This window comes from Balaenoptera musculus, chromosome 2 (assembly GCF_009873245.2).
Source record: "Balaenoptera musculus isolate JJ_BM4_2016_0621 chromosome 2, mBalMus1.pri.v3, whole genome shotgun sequence".
Taxonomy (NCBI): domain Eukaryota; kingdom Metazoa; phylum Chordata; class Mammalia; order Artiodactyla; family Balaenopteridae; genus Balaenoptera; species Balaenoptera musculus.
In genome coordinates, this window is record NC_045786.1 from 2,072,795 (window position 1) to 2,094,615 (window position 21,821).

General features: G+C 54.6%; 1 protein-coding gene across 2 annotated transcripts in view; it reads left to right on the top strand.

Annotated features, from left to right (window-relative positions):
• JCAD (junctional cadherin 5 associated) overlaps window positions 1-21,556 on the top strand; it is a 38,117-nt gene extending 16,561 nt beyond the window's left edge. For both annotated transcript variants that reach the window (XM_036842230.1, XM_036842231.1), the window contains exons 3-4: window positions 11,624-15,156; window positions 19,834-21,556. In XM_036842230.1, the coding sequence (XP_036698125.1) occupies window positions 11,624-15,156; window positions 19,834-19,868 (3,568 nt within the window). In that variant the 3' untranslated portion in view covers window positions 19,869-21,556. The remainder of the gene's footprint in view (window positions 1-11,623; window positions 15,157-19,833) is intronic.
• The last annotated feature ends 265 nt before the right edge of the window (window positions 21,557-21,821 follow it).

Below are 21,821 nucleotides of genomic sequence, written 5' to 3' on the forward strand. Positions count from 1 at the left end.
CTGTGTGATCACAGGGGCCTGGGAATCTCAAGGCCCTCCATCCCAGCCTCCCTCAGACCTGTAGGCGCCTTTCTTTCTGTCATAAGTGAAGGGCTCAGCTGGGTTGAGAGCAGCGCTGGGACGTCTTTGCCTGTTGACAGAGTTCTGAGAGATCTGGCCCTTCTCCCCCGGTTCTGAGGCTGGCCGGTTAACTTGGGAGGTGTCGAGGCGCTTTTGGATTGAAGGTTGCCTTGTAGGGTAGAAAGAGAAAATACACTCATGTTTGCAAAGATCCATGCCAGCGCCCAGCGCCTCAGAGACCCGCTGCCCAGCTTCCTGGCTGGAAGTGAAAAGACGTTTTCTTTCTTTAGTGGCCAGTAGAGAACTGGAAAGAGGAGGCAAGCGGAAAGGTAGGCGGGAGGGGATTGTGTTTCCCTTTCAGAAGAAGCGTGCCTTGAGAGGAAATAAATAGGTGCTAATAGTCAAAGCTTAAAAATGTAAAGAAAAAGGAAACTGCCAAATTCTTTGGCTCCTGGGAATTCTGCATCTGGATGCATCAGTGTTACTCAGCCAGACCCCAGCCTTTAGTCACTTGGCGAGGCAGCCGTGGTCCTGCACCTGGCCTGGTCCCCACCGTGACCCTGCCGGGCTGGTCTCCGGGTCTGGGGGGCCGCTGGGGCCCAGGATGCGCCGTCTAACTCCAAGCCATTGGGGTGACTGGGGAGCATCACAGGGGCCCCTCATCCTGCGGTTCCTCGGTGGGGTGAGGTCTGCCCTAGGGAGTGCCCACACCACAGGCCGGTCCTCAGCACCCCTGGACCGCCTGGGGACGGGGGGCTCAGAGCAGTTTGGAAGGCCACAGGGGCCGAAAGGAGACTGGTTTGTTTTATTCTGGTGGAATGGCGGAGAGGTAGGCATGTTAGCAATGTCGTTATAGCCAAGAGCCTGAAGCTCAGAGAATGTCAGTGACTCTGCAAGGGCCACTCACTCGGTGCTACCGTGCAGGGAAGCCCGGCTCGGGCCACAGCAGCACCGGGCCTGGCCACACTGTGCCTGGCGGGGCCCGTCGCCTGTGCTGGGCCATCCTCACCTCCTGCCCTGCCCTCCCTGCCCGTGGGCGGGGGTACCAGCTGCCACGCGCCGCCGCGCCCCTTCCTGTCTGGGGAGCTGCGTAGGGACGGCATCTGTGCTCCCAGGTCAGAGCCGGGTAGTGGTGCCTCCCTGCGCACACAGGCCGGGGCCACGGAGGTGGGGAGCAGAGTCGCCCGTCATCTGGGCATGGCTAGAACATCAGGATTCCGGGGTGAGAATGAAGAATGATGGGATTGATAACTCACATCACCTTAGAGTTTCTCGTGTATGAGCTGGTTATATACAGCAAAATGTTGAAAAAGAGGCGGGGAGGAACACGGAACAGATTTGGAGCCTGCACTAGGTTCCCAAATGCAGGATCCACGCTTCCTAAGTGGGCGGAGAGGCTGTGCTCTGAGCTGTCGCTATTGTTAGCTCGAGCGATCCCGAGCTCCCGGGATGGCAGGAGGGGTGCAGGACCGGCTGAACCTGCTGAGAAACCCTTTGGCTCAAGTGGCGAGACCATTCTCCTTCGGCACAGTTTATGCAGAATGACAGAGTCACTGCTTTCCAAAGCCGCATCCCACGTGTTGCCGAGACTGACCTTCCCAGGGCTGGCGACGCGACAAGCGTGTAAAGCGCAAACCCTGGCTGTGCGGCCCCATCACCTGCGCCGTCGACCCCAGCTCTGAGGTCGTGGTCTTGGTGGCTTCGTTTATACCGACCTTGGGGGACGAGCGGGGAGGGGCGGGGGGAGGAGGTGACAATCACAGGCTCAGCAGAACCCCCAGGGCGCCGCCTGGTCCCTGGCGGGAAAGCGTCCGTCCTTGTGGGTTCTCCGGGTGCGGGAACCAGAGGCACCTGCTTGAGGGGAGAGGTGTGAGGATACCACGGGGTCTTGGCCCGCAGGACACGAAGACTGGCAGCCTCACCCGATGTGGGATGAGCAAGCTGGGCCCAGGACGGGCCACTAGCCCAGGTCTCTCCAGGCTGTGGCTCGTCCCTGCGGGACCCTCTCCGCCCGAGGTGTCGCCTGTCACTGCGTCTCCCTGCACTGCAGCTCCTCCGCAGACGCCACCAGCAGGTCCCATTTCCCGCTGACTTGGGCTCCCCGGGACTTCAGTCCCGCATGGAGGCAGAGGTTTGGCTCCAGAGCCCCCGCCGACTTCCGCCCTTGGGTCTTAGTTTAAATTTCCGAGAGAAAGTATGTGTAGTTTGGGGCAGCCAGAGATGTTTTGGGCTTGGTGAGCGTGCCGGCCCTGTCCTGATCGGCGGTCAGTGCGGCGAGGGGCTGGCCAGGGGAGGGCGGCTGGACGGTGGTGGGTGTCCGAGCCTCACCCGCTCTGGGCGGAGGGCTTCGGATGAGGGCGCTTCCCAGGCCAGGGTGGGCGCGGGGCTGACCGTGCACCCCACGCATATTTTCTTTTCTCTTCCCAGACCGTTGATTTAGGAACCCTAAAGCCCTGGCACGTCCCCCTTGAGTCATTCACTCCGCAGAGAGGTCACCTGGGTGCTAAACCACTCCTAAATGGTCTCAGGGATCGGACTGGGGTGATGAAACTGGCTGTGTGAGAGTCACCCGTGTGGTACAGAAGAAAACTCACGGGTCATGTCAAATGTCACTACAGTATTCCTGGGTTCACAGCAGGAAAACCGAGGATGTCTGTAAAACTGCAGACAGCGTTCTAGATGTCAGATGATTTAATGCTAGGTTTTTGTTGTGTCCTAATCTTGGCCGTATAACCAACAACAGATACTAACTATGTGCATCTTCTCTGTGGCCTCTCTGGCCTCCCCATGGCAACATGAAAATGATGCTTCTGAAAGCTGGTATTTACATCTGTGCTCAAAGCTTATAATGAGTAGACTTTCAGTCCTTCAGTTTGTACCAAGTTTAACTATTTCTGCACATACTGCCTTGTTCCAGGGTGTGCTTGCCAAAACACACACACACACACACACACACACACAAAGATAAAGGGGAAACAGAGGAAACACGCAAAGGAGAAAAGCTAGCTGTTATCTATATGTGGAGGAAACTGCATGCTTAAATGCAAGTAGCCATCTCTGAATAATACTCAGCTACCATTAAACTTGTGAAACACTGTTATCAGGCATTCCCTGTTTCCTTACTGTGTTTCCTTTGAAATGTTATAATCAGAGGAAGCTGTAAAATAATGTAACATAGCAGAGGTCTGAATCTGAAAGTTGCACCACAATAAGCTCTTTTCTGCTCAGCCCCAGAAATCCTGAGAATAGCTTGTAATTATGTCCTGCCGTCAGCGCAGTCATAGCTAATTAGAGACTCAGCAGTCTGAGAGGATCTCTGATGTGGGGTGAGGGGCCTCGCCTGGGGAGCCTTACATCTGATCAGTGAACATCGTTCTAGGTGGTGCTACTGGGTATGGTAAACAGTTCCTTTTCAGAGGCCTTTTAAGCTTCTCTCCAATCATATCCTGCTTATAATGGTTTTCCAAAAAAGGAATGCCTCGAGTTTAACATCTGTTTCCATGTATCTCTTTCTCTGTACAGAATTACACTTCCACAAACATCGTTTGTCTTGTAGCTGCTGCTTCATCTCCTAAGCGTTAGGCCTTGTTAGTTTGACCTCTTCACAGAGCAAAGTACGGATTGTGGGAGCTGGAGTGCTCATCAACGCACGTGAAGATTCAGACCTCCGATTTCCCCGCTGTCTTGTTGTAAACCCTTCTTCTGAGGCACTTTGTTCTTGTTCATCAGCAGTGTAAGCTTCCGGAAGCCCGGACACTGGTCCTCTCCCTGCACGTGCTCCCATGTTGCTCTGCCGTCACCATGTTTTCCCAAGAAGAATCAGGTTGGACCCTTTGAACGTGAGACTTCAGGGAGAACAGTGGTGAGGAGGTGCTTCTAGAATTAGGGGGGAGACATCAGCAGCACAGCCAAGAGCTCCATTTGTCTTGGCAGCCACATTATCACCAAGAGGAGACTTGTTGGTGATGAGTTCCTTCTTTAGCTAGAGAACTGGGTTAGTTAGCAGGTGAGGAAACACCCATATATATGCATAAGGATATGTCCTTATTACGAGAACATGGGAAAATTCTGGAATAGTCTGCCTTACCTAGTGGATTCATGAGAGAGAAAATGCGTCCCGGCTTGCTCTTCCTGCTTTGTTTGAATAGACTAGATAGTGGTTGGCTGTTCATCATTGTTATGGACCCTCCCGTAGAGCCTGGCCGGAGGGTCAGGGTCTTGTTACGGCAGTCAGTGCATCCTGACTCCCTGCTGCTGTGCAGGCCCATTGATTACAGCTTAGGAGAGGACAGTACGGGTCTAAAATAACCCCACTCGAAGACAGACACTCACTTGTCTCTTTCCTGCCTGCCCCTCACCCCCTCCGTGTACCATGTGAGGCGAAGACTTTCGAAATGGATCCACTCTGTTGAGAATTTCTTTTAATGGGGTTCATGATAGTACGAATAGCTAAAAACAGGGGTTTCGTATGTTAGACACTCTGCCAAACAGTTGAACTGTATTATCTCATTAGTCCTCCCAACAAACTTGAAAAGGAAGGCGTTCGGACCATCCACTGGACAGGGGCGAGGAGTCAGAGGCCAGAGGAGGTGAGGCGTGTTGCCGAGGGTACGTGGTCACGAAGCCCTGCTGCAGGCGTCTGGACCCCCTGCCGCCCAGCGCCCCAGGGGATGCCCACACACTCCGGGCAGCGTCCCCACCCCGCTCCCTGGTGGCACCGCCGAGGGTCCCGTCAGTCCCGGGCAGCTGCCACGCGCCTCGGCAGCTCCATCGCCGGGGAGCCGCCCTCCTTGGGGGTCCGCCGCAGGTTCCCCGGCAACCTGACCGCAGGCCCTGTCTTCTCATCCCACTCCTCCCCACTTCAGCCCTTTCTTCCTGAAGCTGGGAAATCCATCAGAAGGGGCCAGGTCACCCACAGTAAGTGCAGGGCAGCTGCCCAGCCATTGTGGGGAGGGTCCCACATCTGGGAGGGAGGGAACGGCGTCTGCCCCACGTGTATCCCCGAGAACTGCAGCTCCAGGCGCTGGTTTGTAAAACGCAAGCAACGACCCTAAACGCCCCTCCCCGGAGCAGGGCCTCTTGGGCGGGGCCTCTGACTTAGGTCACTTGGATAAAAGGTCTTCACTAGACCTCGCAGAATCAAAAATCTCTTGAAGTCCTACCCCAAAGATGATGCAGAAAACTGCCGGCCGCCACGAGAGCAAGTTGTGTCCACTGCTGGTGACGCGGTCTGATAGCCAGCCCCACGGCACAGCTTCCCCTGCCCAACCTGAGCTCATCTCTGTGGACCCTGGACCCGGGCTGAGGCGTTCAAACCCCCGGGTGGAGGACCAGACTCAGGGCCTTCCGTCTCCTGCGTCAGCAGATGTGCTTCCCGGGTGGATCTGCTTAGTTACCTGTCCGTGTGGATACCTAGAGTGCTTTGGACTGTCTTCCTGCCCCGCCCCTCCCCCATATGCTAAAGTTAGCATCATTCATCAGTCCTGTCATTTATCATGCTTCCTCTTCCAGACCCACTGTTAAGTGTGTGTATTTTTTAAAAAAATAACCAAACAGTAACCTCCTGGAATAGTCTCCCTGGTCCTTTATTTCAGCTGAATCTCTAGTATTTATCATTGGCACTCACTTATCGCGACACTGTGAAAAGCAGGCGTAACAGTACAGTAGCGTCTGACCGGACAGTTGTGTGTCTCTTAGTTACCTCTATGCCAGTGCAACCTGCAGTTCTTGTTCAGCTTGAGCTTGACTGAATAGCGATCTTTGTCCATTATGCTCCCAGAGCAGCTTTGTCTTCTCTGACTGATCTTAATTTGCGCTAACCTCTAAACCTTAGTCGTGATCTCTTCCTGACCTTATAGCTCCCCTTTCCAAAATTAGCTTATCTGTTACCCTGAGTCAGAGGGTTAGTCACACAGTGTAGTATACTGAATATACCACGGCACGCTGGAAAGTAAAATTGCAGGCTTCCAGGCCCAGAGAGGATTGGGAGGAAATTCTGTAGCACTGGATAGCTGACCGCATCCCAGAAACATGCCAGACACCCAACACTGGGCTGGTGACGCTGTGTCACTCTAAAGAGATGCCCCAGTGCCCCTGCCAACCTAGAAGGAAAGCGCTTCTCCTTCACGGGGTGGGAGGTCTTTTAAGCGACATGTACTACCCTTATGCTCAGACTGTGCTCCTGGGTAAGACTGACCCGCCCATCTGGAAGAGGGCGTGGCCTCTGAAGGAAGTGCCACCAGGGTTTCAAGGTCATGGGGCGGCACCAGCATCTGCTAGGGTGGTGGCCCTGCCAACGGGAAGAAGTCACTGGACTGGGGACCACTTTGGTGGGGCCTCCCGCCCTCCACCCCGACCTCCACAGAGAAGACGAGACTTTGGGGGCTGCCCTTGGGGGACCAGATGCAGGATTTTGTGGGGAAGGGAGGAGGGCATGTCCCCCCGGCCGCAGGGTGTCGGGCACAGAGCTAGGCTGGATCGAGCCCAGGCGATCACAGGTTGGTGTAGCTCTGAGGACCGTGGAGGGGATAATCCTGCAATGCGTACAGCCACGGTTAAAAATCATGGCCCACGCTGCCCTTCTAAGTAGGCTTTCCTTTTTAAAAGGATGGTGGGATTTCCTGTTGCGGTTGAAAATGTCATGTGAACAGACAGAAAGGTCTCACTTTTTTCATCATCAGCCTTTAAATATCTTCAGCAAATAGACCTGCCTCTTTTCCTGTAGACATGTTGTTATTCACATGTTCATGTTTCAGAGATTTTCCAAACACCGCGTATCAGTGGTTCTGTCGTCATCGTGTCTCTTTTCTGATACTCAGGGAGCTGCTCGCAGGTGTGGCTTCTGTCTCCTCTCTGACCTGTTCTCCCAGGGATTCTGTACAAAGACCCTGCTTGTCTCACTGACCTTGTCGACACCGTTTATTTGGGCTCTCACACGCCACTTGGCTTTCCTTATCTTTTTCCCACCCTGTATTAAGGCGTTCAGCATGTTTTTTGTGAAACGTCCCATTGTTAACGTTTTGTAAATGTAAATTATTAGTCTCGTTTTTTAAAAAGAAAAATTTGATCTCAGCTTATTTTCTCAAAGGTACCGGAAAACACATTCTTGGCTTTGAAGCCATGTGAAGTGGCACACATTTTAGCTGCTAATGGACGTCATACACTGAAGCCAGTAAATATCCAACTTGATAACTTGTCTGAAGGAGAAATTCATTCACCAGAACTGTCACCACGTGGGTCCACGTGTGCCTGTGAGAGCCAGGCTCAGACTAGGTACAAACTAGATGTTTGTGAAATAATTGCTTTATAGTTTTCTGTGTCATGGGTACTCTTTAAAATAGATTACTTAAAGTTCTCCGGGTGGATCTGTGTTTTCTTGAAACTGGGATTTTGGTGTATTGTGCAAATAGAAAAAAGTTTTGCCTAGAATGCCTAGGCATTTTGATTAGTTACAGATGGCAGCTTTGACAAAGTTAAGGTGATAACGGAACATTTTTGGGCGGGGAAGAAAACTGGCCCCCTTACTGGCGTAGGTAACTACAGCCTGTTTATATCCTTGTCCTGTTTATGTCATTCTTTGTTTGTCTCTGATTATGTTCGTGCCCCGAACGTGGACAAATTGCACCTCAGGATTTCAGTCCCTCCTGATGTGTGCTGAGAAACCAGAATATCTATTGAGAAAGTGAGCAAAAGCCATGCAGTGTGGTTTCTTCTGTAAAAACCAGGCACCCCAGATGTTTACAGGTCTGTAAGGAAGCCCGCTCACCGTCAGCTGCAGAACAGAGGTGAGAAAGGAGATTCTGATGCCGGGCATTGAACACCTACTTCCTAGTGATTTATTTTACTCTCTCTTAATTGGGTCTGTGACAATTGTGACATCTTATTAAGCTGCACTTTTTGAATCTTGCCCTTGGACTTGGCATAGAGTCTAAGACCCTGAAGCCAGTAGGTGCCGAGGACCTTTGCACGGTTCATCGTCTGCATCAAGCTCCGGAGGGGCGGCCGTAGGGCATCCCTAAGGGAAGGGACCTCGGCTTCCGGAGCTCGGCTGGTGGCGGGGAGCACATCTAGGAGGCCAGCATGGTGGCTTCCACAGGGACCAGTCCTTGTAGAACCTGACCCGAGGAGGGCTGTGCCAGCCTTCAAAACCTAAATGCTCGAATGGCCATCTGATGGCAACAGAAGCAGCAAAGAAACCGTCAGCTCTGCGCAGGGTTAAGGCAGCTTGCAGCACGTGGGCAAAGTACATGCAGGAGTTAGGCGGCTGTGCAGCAAATGCTTTGCCTCAAATTCATTTCATACATTTTCTACTTTTTCAGCCCATGACTCAGCTTTGCTGAAGTGGCTGCTTAAGTCATTGAGGTGGGGATGCAGGACCTGAAGAGCTACCCTCACTTCTTAAGGCAAAGAAGTAATTCCAGAATAATGATTAATAACAATAATAACAACAGTAGGTTTTTACCATTTATTCACCATCTAGGCTCCTGTTGAACCGCCCTTCTTTCTGCCTGTGTGTTGGGAAGGGTGCTCCGGCAGCCCATCCCCTGCAGTTGCTGGTCCCCAGGCCTCCACCTGCTGTGGCTGCACGGAACTAGTGGCCCGGAGCCCCTCCCCGCTTTCCGTACCATCCTTGCTCTGCCGTCCTGTCAGCTGAAGAGTGGACTATGGTATAGAAATCGTTCCAAACCACAAAATGTGGTTTAGTGACACCTAAGCACATAAAAAAAAAAAAGAGAGAACAAATGAGAGATTACTTTCACTTATCTAGTAAGGAAACAAATCGGCTGTCATAACCAGACATGGAAACAGTTCAGCAGGACCAGCTCTGCTCCACGCTGCGAGTGGGAGCCTACACGGGCCTGGCCGATCTGAGGTCAGATTGCACCACAGGGATAACGTGATCCCCTGATCTGCCGATTCCTTTTCTATGGATTGATTCTAAATAACCCGAGACGTGCTTAGTGTTGGTGAATAGCGTTTCTCAAAAGTGTTTTAGAACGTAAGCTACATGGATGTCTGATAGCAATAGGATGGTTAAATAAAGCACGTACACATGACAGACTACTATTCTCGCATCGAAACTGTGCACGTGAGGAATTTGTCATTACGCTGGAAGAAGTAAAACATGGTGGCCAACTGGGCTTTATGGTCACATTTGTTGGGTTTGAATTCTTTTCCCACCACTTACAAGCTGTGTGACTTGGGAGAGTTGCTCAACCTCTCTGTGCCTCAGTTTCCTCCCCTGTAAAATGGGACTGACAGCAGTTCCTACCTCGGAGCGGTGCTGGTGAAGCTTAAATGGGTTAGGAAAGCACTTAGTAAGGACCTAGCACACTGTCACCACTATGTAATTGTTGGCTGTCGTTTGTGCTGCAGATGTTGGGAAATGTTGACGTAAAACCAGAAAGGAGATCAACCCTAAGGCTGTTTGGAAATCCACATCCTCACACACACAGAGACTAGAAGATATACATCAAAATGACTGTCTCTGGGTATAAAGACTACGAGCGATTTTGGGGTTTTGTACTTCCCTATATTTTTCCACATTCTCAACAATGAGTGCGTGTTACTTTTATAATGTAAAAAGCGATCGGGACTTTTAGAGTTGGGACCTTTCCTGCTTAGCCCGTGGTTCGTCGAGGTAGTGGAGCGCCCCGGGCTTCCTCCCGCCTCATGGGTTTCCTGCATTATAGTCCTGGTCTCTGCCGGTTTGTAGGCAGGAGCTTAATATTTCTGCACAGTTTAGCGGCGTTGTTCAGATCCTTCCTTCAGCTGCAGTAGAGCAGCTCTAAACTCGGGCTGCCACAGTCATTGGAGGAGGTTTGGAAATATCCGGGCCCGGGCTCCTGGCGGCGCTGATTAGACCCCTGTCTGGGGGTGGGCCCTGGGCGGTGGTATGGCTTAAAGGCTCACAGGGAAACCCTGGTGCACAGCCGGGCGGTGGGCCACAGCCTGGAGCTGGCCGGCCGCAGGTGCCAGCATCCCTTGCCTGGCAGAGGGCTCTTGTCCGGAGCAGAGCCCCTCAGTCTCAGAAGGCGGCCCGAGCATGTTTCCCACGTCCCCTGAAGACAAGATGCCACCCTTGGGCATAGACACGATAGACACCGGACCCTAACCCAGAGCTACTGAATCTGAACTTTTAGGGGCAGGGACACGGATAATGTGTATGTTTAACGAGCCCACTGGGTGGTTCTTACCTTCGGGGAGGTGTGGGAACTCTGCTAGAGCCTCCGTCTCATCCAGACGCTGGGAAGAGCTGGGGGCCCCCGAGAGACGCGGTGCCTGGCTGCCCGCCTGCCTCGGAGACTCTCATGGGGCGGAGCTGGGGTGCTGCCTACGGGCGTGGGGAGGCGGGGCCCCCCGACTGCCGTGCGCTCGTGGTTGACGCCCGCCGGCAGTGATGGTGCTCAGCGGGGGTGCTGGGACCCACAGCACAGGCAGCACCCAGGGACCTGGCGGGAGTGCCTCTTGCGGAGCCCCAGCCAGGCCTGCTGAGTCAGCCTCTGGAATGGGACCCAGGGTCCTCACCTGAGCGGCCCCCTCGTGATTCCTGCCCACACTCGAAGCGGGTTCCCAGACCCGCCCCCAGAGAGCAAGCGGCCGTCCGGCCTGAGCTGGGGATGGAGTCCCGGGCCCAGGGCCACACTCGGGAAGCCCGGTCCCCTCGGGCATTTCAGAGCCCTGAGCTTGGCCTCGCTCACGTGCATGCGAAGTCCTGAAGTTGCTGTGCGCAGCTTGTCGCTAGGCGCGCGATGGCAGAAGAGCTGGCTGCCTTCCAGCCCTCATTCGTGGGCCGTGTCTTCTTCCAAGTCGACGTGCTGGGGTTGGGAGTGTGTTTTGTTTTGTTTTTTTATAGTCCATTGCGGTTTTTTTTTATTATTATTTTATTTATTTATTTATTTTTGGCTGCGTGGGGTCTTCGTTGCTGCGCACGAGCTTTCTCTAGTTGTGGCGAGCGGGGGCTATTCTTTGTTGCAGTGCGCGGGCTTCTCACTGTGGTGGCTTCTCTTGTTGCGGAGCATGGGCTCTAGGTGCGTGGGCTTCAGTAGTTGTGGCACACGGGCTTAGTAGTTGTGGCGCACGGGCTCTAGAGCGCAGGCTCAGTAGTTGTGGCTCTCAGGCTCTAGAGCGCAGGCTCAGTAGTTGTGGCTCTCAGGCTCTAGAGCACAGGCTCAGTAGTTGTGGCACGTGGGCTCTAGAGCGCAGGCTCAGTAGTTGTGGCTCTCAGGCTCTAGAGCACAGGCTCAGTAGTTGTGGCTCGTGGGCTCTAGAGCGCGGGCTCAGTAGTTGTGGCACGTGGGCTCTAGAGTGCGGACTCAGTAGTTGTGGCACGTGGGCTCTAGAGCGCAGGCTCAGTAGTTGTAGCGCACGGGCTTAGTTGCTCCACGGCACGTGGGATCTTCCCGGACCAGGGCTCGAACCCGCGTCCCCTGCACTGGCAGGCGGACTCCTAACCCCTGCGCCGCCAGGGGAGCCCCGGGGTGCGGTTTTCAGCAGTCGCGGCCCAGGCAGGCTCCGCGTGCGCGTCCTCCCTGGCGTAACCGCGTGCCTCTCTGTCTCGCAGGCTCCGCCAGCAGCGCCCGGCCGGCCGCAGCCACACCTACCGGAGGAGGGAGCAGGAGGCCCGCGAGGAGCCGGCCCGGGCCCCCAGCCCGCCCGCGTACGCCACCCAGGGGCCCCGGGAGGCTGGAGGAAGGAGCGAGGACGTGATGAAGAAGGCACTTGGCGAGGAAGGGCTGGGACTGGCGGCTCCCGCCAGGTGGCAGAGCGTCCGCGTCGGAGGCCAGAGCCAGCCACGGAAGCCGGGGGGGCAGATGCCGGCTGGCGTCGGGGAGAAGTTGTTCCAAGACCTGCACCCGTGCGTACTCGGAGGTCACGGCTTGACCTCCCAGAGCCCAGGGACATCCCAGTCGCTGCCGAGAGTTCTTTCCCCCGAGGACCTGAGCTGCGTGGAGATTCCCATCCCGCTGAGCGACGGGCACTTGCCGGGTGTCCCTCAAGTGCCGTTTCAGCCTCCAAACGGTGCTCGCGATTTGGAATCCACCAGGAACCCCGAGAAGGGTGGCTCCTTGGCCCCCTTACCCCGGCCTCGGTTTGGGAGGCCGCTCAAGCCTCCATCTTACGGCTCCCACCAACACTGCAGGGCCGGCGCGGAAAACGGCAGCTACGCGGACAGCCGGCAGCCGGACTCGCCTGCTGCCCCCTCGGCCAAGGCGAACGACGCCGCCAGGCAGGAGCCGTGCGCGCCCGACCCCGGCCTGGAGCCCCCGGTGTACGTGCCTCCGCCCTCCTACCGGCCGCTCCAGGCCGCCGCACCCGCCTGCCCGGGGGAGGCCCGAGGGCGGAGGCCCGAGGGCGGAGGCTGCCGTGCGCAGCGGCACCCGATGGAGAAGGATGCCGCCGGCGGCCAGCCCCCTTGGGGCCCCCGGGGAGCCGGGGAGGAGCGGGGGCCCGGCCCGTGCTCTCCTGTCGGGGTCCTCCCGCAGCCCCGCCCCGCCACGGCTTGTGACGGCTCCGTCCTGTACATCCCCTTCGACGACCCACGGATACGACACATTAGACTCGCCCGACCCCACGGGTTCTGGGAAGACGTGAAGCTGGACGGCCCTGTCCCTGCCCCAGAGCCGGCGCCTGGAAGCCTGCAGGGGGAGGCTGCCGTTCGGGGCCCCTCGGGGAGCGAGAGCCGCCCCACCCCGGCCGATCCCAGCGGCCCCTGGCTGTGGGACCGGCTCCCCAGGGGTGGAGAAGACGGTGGCTTTGCTGACCAGAGAGACGCCTGCGTCGTCACTCGGAGTCAGCGGCCCGACGTGCGCGAAGAAAGCCTCGTCTCCTCCCCGAGCCCCCAGGGCGAGGGTACCTGCGAGACACAAACCCAGCTCAGAAAGTTCGAAGCTGGGCGGCAAACCAAGAAAAGTTCAAAGAAAAAAATGAGCGAGACGATATTTTGTTTGGTTTCCATCCCAGTTAAGTCAGAATCACATCTGCCAGCTACAGATACGAACAACAATGACTTGAAACAGAGCGCGGATAAGAGGCCTGGGCCCGAGAAGAGCGCGGCTCTGCCAGAGCAGAGCCTGCTGAGCTTGTCCTCCACCGACCTGGAGCTGCAGGCGCTCACGGGTGGCATGACCGGGAGGACGGAGCTCTGGGAACCAGACCCGGGGGGCCCCGGAGGAGACCAGCCAACCGACGGCCCCAGGTTCCCACAGCCTGCGAAGCACCGAGCGCTCGCGTGTCCTGGCTCGTGGCCCGGGCAGCAGTACAGAGACCAGCAGACGCAGACCAGCTTCGCCCAGGAATCCCACAGCCCGCGGCCCCTCCCCGGGGAGATGCGGGGAGGGTCCCCCGACGCCGCGCTGCCTCCAAGATGTTTGGACGCCTTCGGGGTTCAGATGCACGTGGCGCTGGCGTCCAGTGACCAGAGCCAGAGGCCCGGGGCTCCTTCCCCGAAAGGCCAAGGGGGGCCCCTCAGCCCGTGCAGCGGCAGCGCCTTCTCAGGGTCTTCCTCGTCCAGGAACCAGGCCCCCAGCCCGGGTGAGCCACGCGTGGACGGCCGTGGCCGCGGAGGCAGCCCGGTGCCCAGGGCCGAGGTGGTCAAGGGGGCGACCACAGGCCCCTGCAACAGTAGACAGCCGTTCGGGCAGTTCCTCCTGAAGCCCGTTAGCCGCCGCCCCTGGGACTTGATCAGCCAGTTGGAAAGTTTCAACAAGGAGCTTCAGGAGGAGGAAGGGAGCAGCGACGGCGGTGGCGACGGCAGCGGCAGCGAGGACAGCGAGACGGAGCCGCCCTGGGGAGGCCGTGCCCAGCCCGCGCCCGAGCGCCCAGACCTCCCGGAGGGCAGGGCACCCGAGGACCCGGAGCCCAGTCCGGGCAGCGTCAAGGGCAAGCCCGAGAGCTGGGGCGAGGGGGCGAGGCCTCGGCCCCCCGGGAGCTGGATGGCGGAGGAGGGGGACCGGGAGGTCGAGGCCGGGGTGCCCGAGCCGGCCGTCAGCCCGGGGCCTGCGAGACGAGCAGCGTCTTCCGGGCCGAGCGATGCCGGAGCGGGGCCCCCGCGCGATCCAGCGGAACCGAGGGCGCCCCCGCCGAGTCGGGAGCTCCGCGGCGGGCTCGCTGCTGCGGAGCTGAGCGCAGCCAGCGCACCCACGGCGGGCGGTGGGGAGCAAGGGGCCACGGGGGTCCCCCTCTCTCTGGCTGGCAAGCCCCGAGGCCTGTCGGCGCCGGACTTGAGGTCTGTGGGGCTGACGCCGCGGCCGGAGCAGAGCGCCGGCCAGTTAGCGGGGTCTCCGGGGGAAGCCAGTGCAGTAGAAATACCCCCAAACGAGTCTCTCCAAGCCAGGGCTGCCAGGATCCTGGGCATTGAGGTGGCCGTGGAGTCCCTGCTGCCAGGCGCCCGAAGGACAGGGCAGAGCCAAGACCCCGAGCCCGACGGAGGTGCCCGCAGGCTTGAGGCCCCCGGGCAGGAGGCGGCGGCCGGCCCAGCCCAGCGGTGTGACCCCGCCGCGTCCGCCGACGCCTTCTACAGCAGGAGGAGGTGCGGCTGGACCGAAAGCCCGCTGTTTGTGGGAGAAGGGGCCAGCGCCCGGCAGGCTCCCCGGGCCTCCGAGCCCGCGGGCGTGGACGGGGCCGTCCCCAGCAAGGCCCCTGAGCCTCAGCCCCGCCCCCAGGAGTGCCAGCCCTTCCATCCCAAGGACGTGGGGACAAAGCCACCCTTCAGGTCCACCTTGTTCCATTTTATAGAAAGGACCCCAAATTTGGCAGCCTCAGAGAAGAGGCTCCGAAGCACGTCCAAAGTGATTGAAAGTTTACAGGAGAAACTGGCGTCCCCCCCGCGGAGGGCAGACCCCGACCGCCTGATGAGGATGAAGGAGGTGAGCTCTGTGTCTCGGTTGAGGCTCCTGACCTCGCGGGGCGCAGACACTGCGGAGGAGGCCGAGGAGCCGAAGGCCGAGAGGGGCCCCGGGGCGCGGCCGGGAGGCCCGGGGGCTCTGAGCGCCAGGCACAAGCTCTCTGACCCCAGGGGTGCCCTCCCGCTGGAGGAAGACGGGCATCCGACAGCACAAAGGGAGGAGAACGGCGGTCAGGACTTCTGGTGCCCAGGTGAGGATCGGGCAGGCGGGCGGGCGCGTTCAGTGTTCACTTGACGTCCCGAGAGCATCAGAACACAAGGTTGGTGGATGCTGACACCTGCAGATCCAGAAAAGGTGCAACTGACCCTGTGCATTAGGGGCCAAAAGAGTCTTCATTTTACCAAGAATCATCCAGAGGCTTTCCTTAAAAAGCGAGATCTTACAGTGTATTTTAAACGATCCAGTCTTGATAGAAATTATCTGCGTAAGCAACTAGGTAAAATTCCAGACATAGACAACCTTGGGGGCCCCTAACTGTGAAGAGGTCCATCAGTAAAGTATTCCAGCTTTAGTGCAGGCCCCTTGATCAGTCTCGTAGGAGACCATGGCATTTGTACTCTGTATTCTCTTCCCAAATAATAGCCATTCACCCAGATGACCCTCGTTGCTCTATTAACCTAATGGGAAAAGACGTACCAGTCGATTCAATAAACTCCCTGCCCCGTGATTCTTGCAGAATCCTTTGTCCCCATTTTTATCTGTTTTCACCACCACACCATTCATAAGACTTGAGAGGTCTAGACAGAATTAGCAGTTTGCTTTTCTCAGTACCCACCTACCCCTGGAAGTTCACCCGCCAGCCCTCTTTCTTCCAGCCCCTGAGCTCCGACGGCTGAGACCCAGGGGAGCTGGCTCTGGCCACAGCATCCTGCAGGCCCGTGAGTCCTGCGTCCTCTCACCTTCACGTGTCCCCTGAGCCTTCTTCAGCATGTAGAACCACAAGGCAGGTTCCCATGACAGCGACAGTGACGCCCCCAAACACCTGTTCACCCTCTCGGCTCTGACATGAGCAGGCGAGAGAGCCCTTGGCATCTCTGTTTCCGGCATGTCTGTTTCAGGCGCCGGGGATTATCGATTATATACCCTAGACACGATTAGAGGAAATTCAAAGTCCACATCATAAACTACCGACTAGAAGGGCCCCTTCTGCTGGAAGGGTGAAGCGCGCCCCTTCCTCAGTGTTCCGGCGCTGTCCCCGGACCCCGACCCCAGCCCGGCCTCATCAGCCAGGCCCTCCCATCTGACTAGCTGCCCCGACCGGGTGGCCCCCAACCCTCGCTGCTCTGCTTCCTGTTTTGAAATCCAAGGGTTTAAAAGGAGACGGAGAAGATCACTGGTTTCAGCTGGAAGAGTCCCGAAACTTTGGTTAAACAAAAAAATCTCCTTGGCACTTTTTCAGTTTTCCCACAAATGCAGAGTGATTCTTACGAGCCAACGTTACTCCCACCCTCACGCAGCATCCATGATCGAAAGAACTCATTTGTCGGCGCCCTCTTGGGTCATCTGAGTTGACAAAGTTGGTCTTTGCTGCGGAAGAGAATACCAGGAATGCGGAGCCTTTGCCGTTACGGTGGAAAGTACTCCATGACCCATTTTGTGAGCCATTGGGATTTGTCAGGCTGCAGCATGAGACCCTCTCCCCCCACCAAAAATAGGCCCCCTGGCTTTTAAGTGCTGGTTAAAAGGACATCGTCACAGGCTTTTAAAGTGCGTTTCTTTATCTATAAAATCAGGATGATTTTGTCAGTGCTCCTGAGAATTATAAGGATTTTAAAGTAAGACACATCCTGTTACAAGGAAAACACCGGTTTGTAAAGATCGCTATGCCTCTGTCCATGGCCACGTATTTTGGGGAATATGTTGTTACAAAAATTTTCTAGTTCAGTTCAGTACTCCCTCAATTCGTAGCCTGACCTTTTGACATGTGAATGGGGCCAGATAGGTGTCTGAAATCACCTAGGTAATGTCGATTTTCGTTTTAGCCAGCCATTCAAACTCCACCCCACCCCCATGACTTTATTATTATATTTTTTAACCATAGTTTCCAACAGTTCGAGACTTTGATTACTTTTTTGTCTCTCCATCTGGTGCATTTGTTATTGACGCACAACAAGATGACCAGAAATCTGAAGGCAGAGAGCTCCTCGTGGTGATAGTTACCTCGAGCTTCCGGAACTGGCCGCATAGCACGACCCACAGGGGCGATTTCACGCATGTGCAGCGGCTCAGGTGACCCCGTCAGCCTTTCAGGTGATGGTCGCCAGGCCTCAGTATTCAAAGCCAGTCCTTCTGAGAGGCCTTTGATTGACATAGTAAAGGCTTGTTGCTCGTAAGCTTTTGGACTCTTTCCTTTTGATGTATTTTATCATTTTAGGCACGAGAGTCATCATCTCCGTCCCCGCCCAACCCCTGCCTCTGTCACCCCAGTGCGCCGGACCCCCTTCACTGCCCCTGAGCTCACAGGCCGCTTAAATTCAGATTCTGTTCTGGAATTTTCCAACAAGATTATACCGTGTATATCTGTAACAACACACACACACACACCCTTCTAGAAGCTTATTATCTGTGTTGTGTACCCATTGTGTCATAAAGACTTTCCTTCAGCTTAAAGATGGTCATTTCAGTGAACATTTTTTAGTGGTTTTTTGGACTCTAGCTAAGAAGTCAGCAGCTCAGAACTAATTCAGGTCATAGACTCCATCTCTGCTGGATGCATTACGTTCCAGGTCAGAAGTGTAATCCTGGCACGTCAGGTCCTGCTGGTCCCACCAGCCTCTGCTGGCTGCTCTACTAATAGAAGTTCAGGAGAAGAGTGGGGGGAGCCTGTCTGCTTGGGCCCGCGGTGGGGAACCTGGGGCAGTTTAATGATGCCAAATAATGCCGTTAGAAGGCCGGGCGTCAGCACGTCCTCAAGGGCAATAGCTTTTGAGGGTGTTCCTACTCGAAATACCCACGAGGGCGGGCCTTAGTGATTTGTCTTCACCTGAAATGGTGCCCATGGGAACCAGGATTCCAAATACCGAGGGTAATGACTTCTCTGTTCTCTGGACCTCTGCTGGCCGGTGTGGTAGCCCCTGGTCACACATGGCTCCTGAGCACTTGAAATGTGGCCTGTCCACATTGAGGTGTGCTGTAAGCGTAAAACACACGCCAGAGTTCAAAGACATTCACCCCCAAAATCTAAAACTTCTCAATAATTTTTATATTGATCACCTATTGAAATGATAACCTTTTGGCTTTATCTGGTGAAATAAAATACATCATTGAAATTAATTTCACCTATTTCCTTTTGTTTGCTTTAACACGGCTACTGAAAACTTTAAAATAACATGCTGTGGCTCACGTTATATTTTTATTGGACCTCGACCCCCCCATGATCTGAAGGAGCCCCTTGTTCTACAGAAATCTGTCCGTGGCCCCCTGTCTCTGGGCCCTCAGCTTCCGCAGTGGCGGTCAGGGAGCAGGCATGTCCTGTGGAGGCCTCTCCGTGCACCTGCCCTCGGGTGGGCTGCTCGGGGCCCCGGGGCTGTGTCACTGGAGGCTTAATAGACACACAGCCTCTCCAGGCCTCTCTGCCGCCGGCAGTGAGCCCGCCCGCCTCATTCTCAGCGGAGAAAAGGGCATCTTTGCTCACAGGGGGTCCCTCCGAATCCACATAAGATGAGGCCGATTGAGCACAGAGATGTAGCTCAGCTGCCACCCCACGCTGTCACGGTGGGTGTGAAGCGTGGACCCTCGGAAGGCGGCTGACTCATCGGGAGCTCTGCTTGCTTCCAGCCCGAGGGGCACTTGGTGCAGTAGATGTTTATAGAGCAGCAGAGTGCTTCCCACAGGAAGAGCCTGCCCTGTCTGGCTTGTGGCGTGCGGCTCGAGTGCGACACACGCTGCCTTAGTCATCGCGGTTGTGGTGTCTTGTCGTAAACACATCGTGGGCCGTCGAGAAGGTGTTCGGAGGAGGCGGCGAAACATTTTGCTGCCAGAGGGGTGGGCCTCCGTGCGGCCTCCAGGATGCACGTGGTCCAGAGGCTTTGGGAAGAGATGGCTCTGCAACAGCTGTAGTAACTGCTGAATTGTACCACCCTTCCAGTTTCCTACGTGTTTTCTCTTGAGAACTTAGGAACCGTTTGAGCTGCCGTGGCAGGAAATTCTGACCATGGGAGCCACACGCGTAAGCCTCAGGTTTGCCTGGACCCCAGAGATCTGTGGCCCCCGAGGGCCTAGCCACAGCCCTAATGACGGTCTAGGACGGTTGTTCTTTCGTGTGGTGTCCCGTTTCGGAAACCCAGGCCACCTGGGCCCAGTGTGTGTGCCTGCAGAACAGATCAGCGTGGCAGCCCAGACTCCCAGGGCCTGCTGGCGGCTGTCGGGTCAGAGACAGGAGCACCGTCATTGCCAGCCCAGCTCTCAGGGTCTCAGGGTCCTCAGGCCCTTCTGGGACATCACTGATCACAAGGACACGCGTTCTGCAGCAAGGTTTCCTTAGAGTCGTAATTTACACGCACACGCAATATCCTCTTTACCGTCAGCTAAGAGCGTCACTGCTGCTTTACAAGAGTTGCATTTAAAGTTAATTATGCTCCACTGGGAACAACAGGAAAGGACCATCAAAATACTAAGCAACTCCCATTTTTCCATCTGTGATTAGGTAGTGGTCATACACGTCCCTTTAAAACAGCCTTTAGACTGTTTAGATAGCTTTTTACTCCGTAGTGAAAAATACCAATAAGATGGGTGAGATGTCTGAAAATGAACGTTTCTACACATGTGGACCTGGTTCCCTAAACATATTTATTTCTGGTCTGAGGATTAAACAGACAACAGACCAGTTGAATATACCGCTACTTGTCTTTTGTTTTCTTTTTTGCAGACTCGTACGACCCTAGCAGGGTGGAGAGGGTGTGATGACGCACGAGTGGGGTGCGGGGCTGTGTCATCTGCTAACGGAGTGATCTCCGAGCTGGCCTCAGCCCCGCCGCCCGGGAGGAAGCTGGGACCCTCGCTGTGATATCCTGTCCCCACTGCCGCCAGGAAACTCATCAGCCCTAAAGAGTCACCCTGTGGAAGTAAAGCAGTAGTCCGTTGAAACCATCTGTTTTTATAGCACAAAGAGTTAATACCTATATTTAGAAAAGAGTCACAAAGACCCTCCTTAATGATGGGTTTAGCCAAGCTGGTAAAGAGTTTGGTGTTAATCTGGCTGTATGTGAAAACTCAAACGTGGATGATATGATGAATGATTTTAAAAGGACCGTGAATGTCGCAAATCCCCCTTCGCTTCCCCGTGGCCTGCGGTCCACGCTCATGTCACGGAGTTTGGGATGTAGGCCATTGCTAGTGTGTCAGCACTTTGAGTTCTGGGGAAATGTGAACGCATATGTATGATCCATTTCTCATCAGTCTGGCCTTCTGCTGAAGTCACTTTACGTATAAGTAACTTGCCATCAGAGAATAAAGCTGTAGCTTTTAAGTTCCCAAAAGATTAAAACTTGTACCATAATGAACTAAGAGTGTTATTTATCTGGCAATGAGATACTTTGATCGTTTGCAAACATGATGTTGTCTGCTTTGCACTCAGTATTATCTATTTTTATTTCCTGTATGGATGTTTAGAAATTCTTTATATGAAAAATAATTGCTGGTTTAAAATAGACCATTTTAACAAAGTAACTATATTTCTTTTTACAAAAATGCTATTTTTCTATGATGTAAACAATTGTTAGGTGGCAGATTTTTAAGGAAGTTTATTGTATTTAAGAGTCTGTATCCCTTTGTGTGAGAGGAACCCAAAGAGGGTTCACGTTTGCTTTAAAGCATATAGCCCTTACCCGTTCACAACTCTGCTACTTTTAGTTTATCTTAGAAAGAGATGTCAATATAGGCATTTTTCAGGGTTAATAAAATTAACTTTTCACAAAGATTTTTTTTACAAATAGAGCTGTACGGTTATATTTGGAAATAACCCTCTTAAAACCAGCCAACATCCTTATGACAAATTTTTGCTGCCATATCCACTAGAATTACCAAAAAACATAGTTTCATCTTTGTACGTCTGTGGGGATCCGCCCTGAGACCATACTTCCCTTCTTCCCACCCCGCCCCTTTAAAGAAATATGTATTTTTATCTAGAATCATCCTTAATTAGCGTCTGCATAGTTTTCAAAAGTGCTAGAGACATTATATGTATGCCATTACGAAAGTATTATGAGGCCTATGTATTCTACTGTTTACTATTGCATTAACCTGCACAAAGTTTATGCATTTTTTATGCATTTGTCACTTCTTTCTAAGTCGGGCGTTCTTGTGAGCTAACATTTCCTGAATGGTTTCTTGTCTCCTCCCTCCCTCCTTTTCCTCTCCTTTTTTTTTTTTTTTTTCCTTTCTTTCTTCTTTCCTTCTCTCTCTCTCTTTTTCAGAAACCACCTTATCTATTTTTAGGCATTTCAAATTCCTAAAATGTGAACTATTGGGTGGTCTGCAGTTTGGCCCTAAAATGACTCTGGGCTTTCATGGCCTGTTTTTATCTGTACCTTATGATTTTATTTCATCAGAACTTCATGTATTTGGATGGTAATAAACAACACAGAATCCAAGCAGTTCTGAAAAGTCTTTTCAAACACACTTCTCCGCAGCCTTGGTTCTTACCTGTTACTCATAGTCACTCCTTTCCAGATTTTGGTTCCTGTGAAATTAGAGGATTCTCTGCTTCTTACAACACCCGGGGATGACGGGCCAGGCCTCTGCCAGGAATGGCTGAAACTGTTTTTCCCAGGAAAGATGTCGTGGGGAAGAGGCCGCTTGACTCTGCTGTAGTTGGTGAACCACGGGGGTCATCTGGTAGCACTCAGTGAGGGCGGC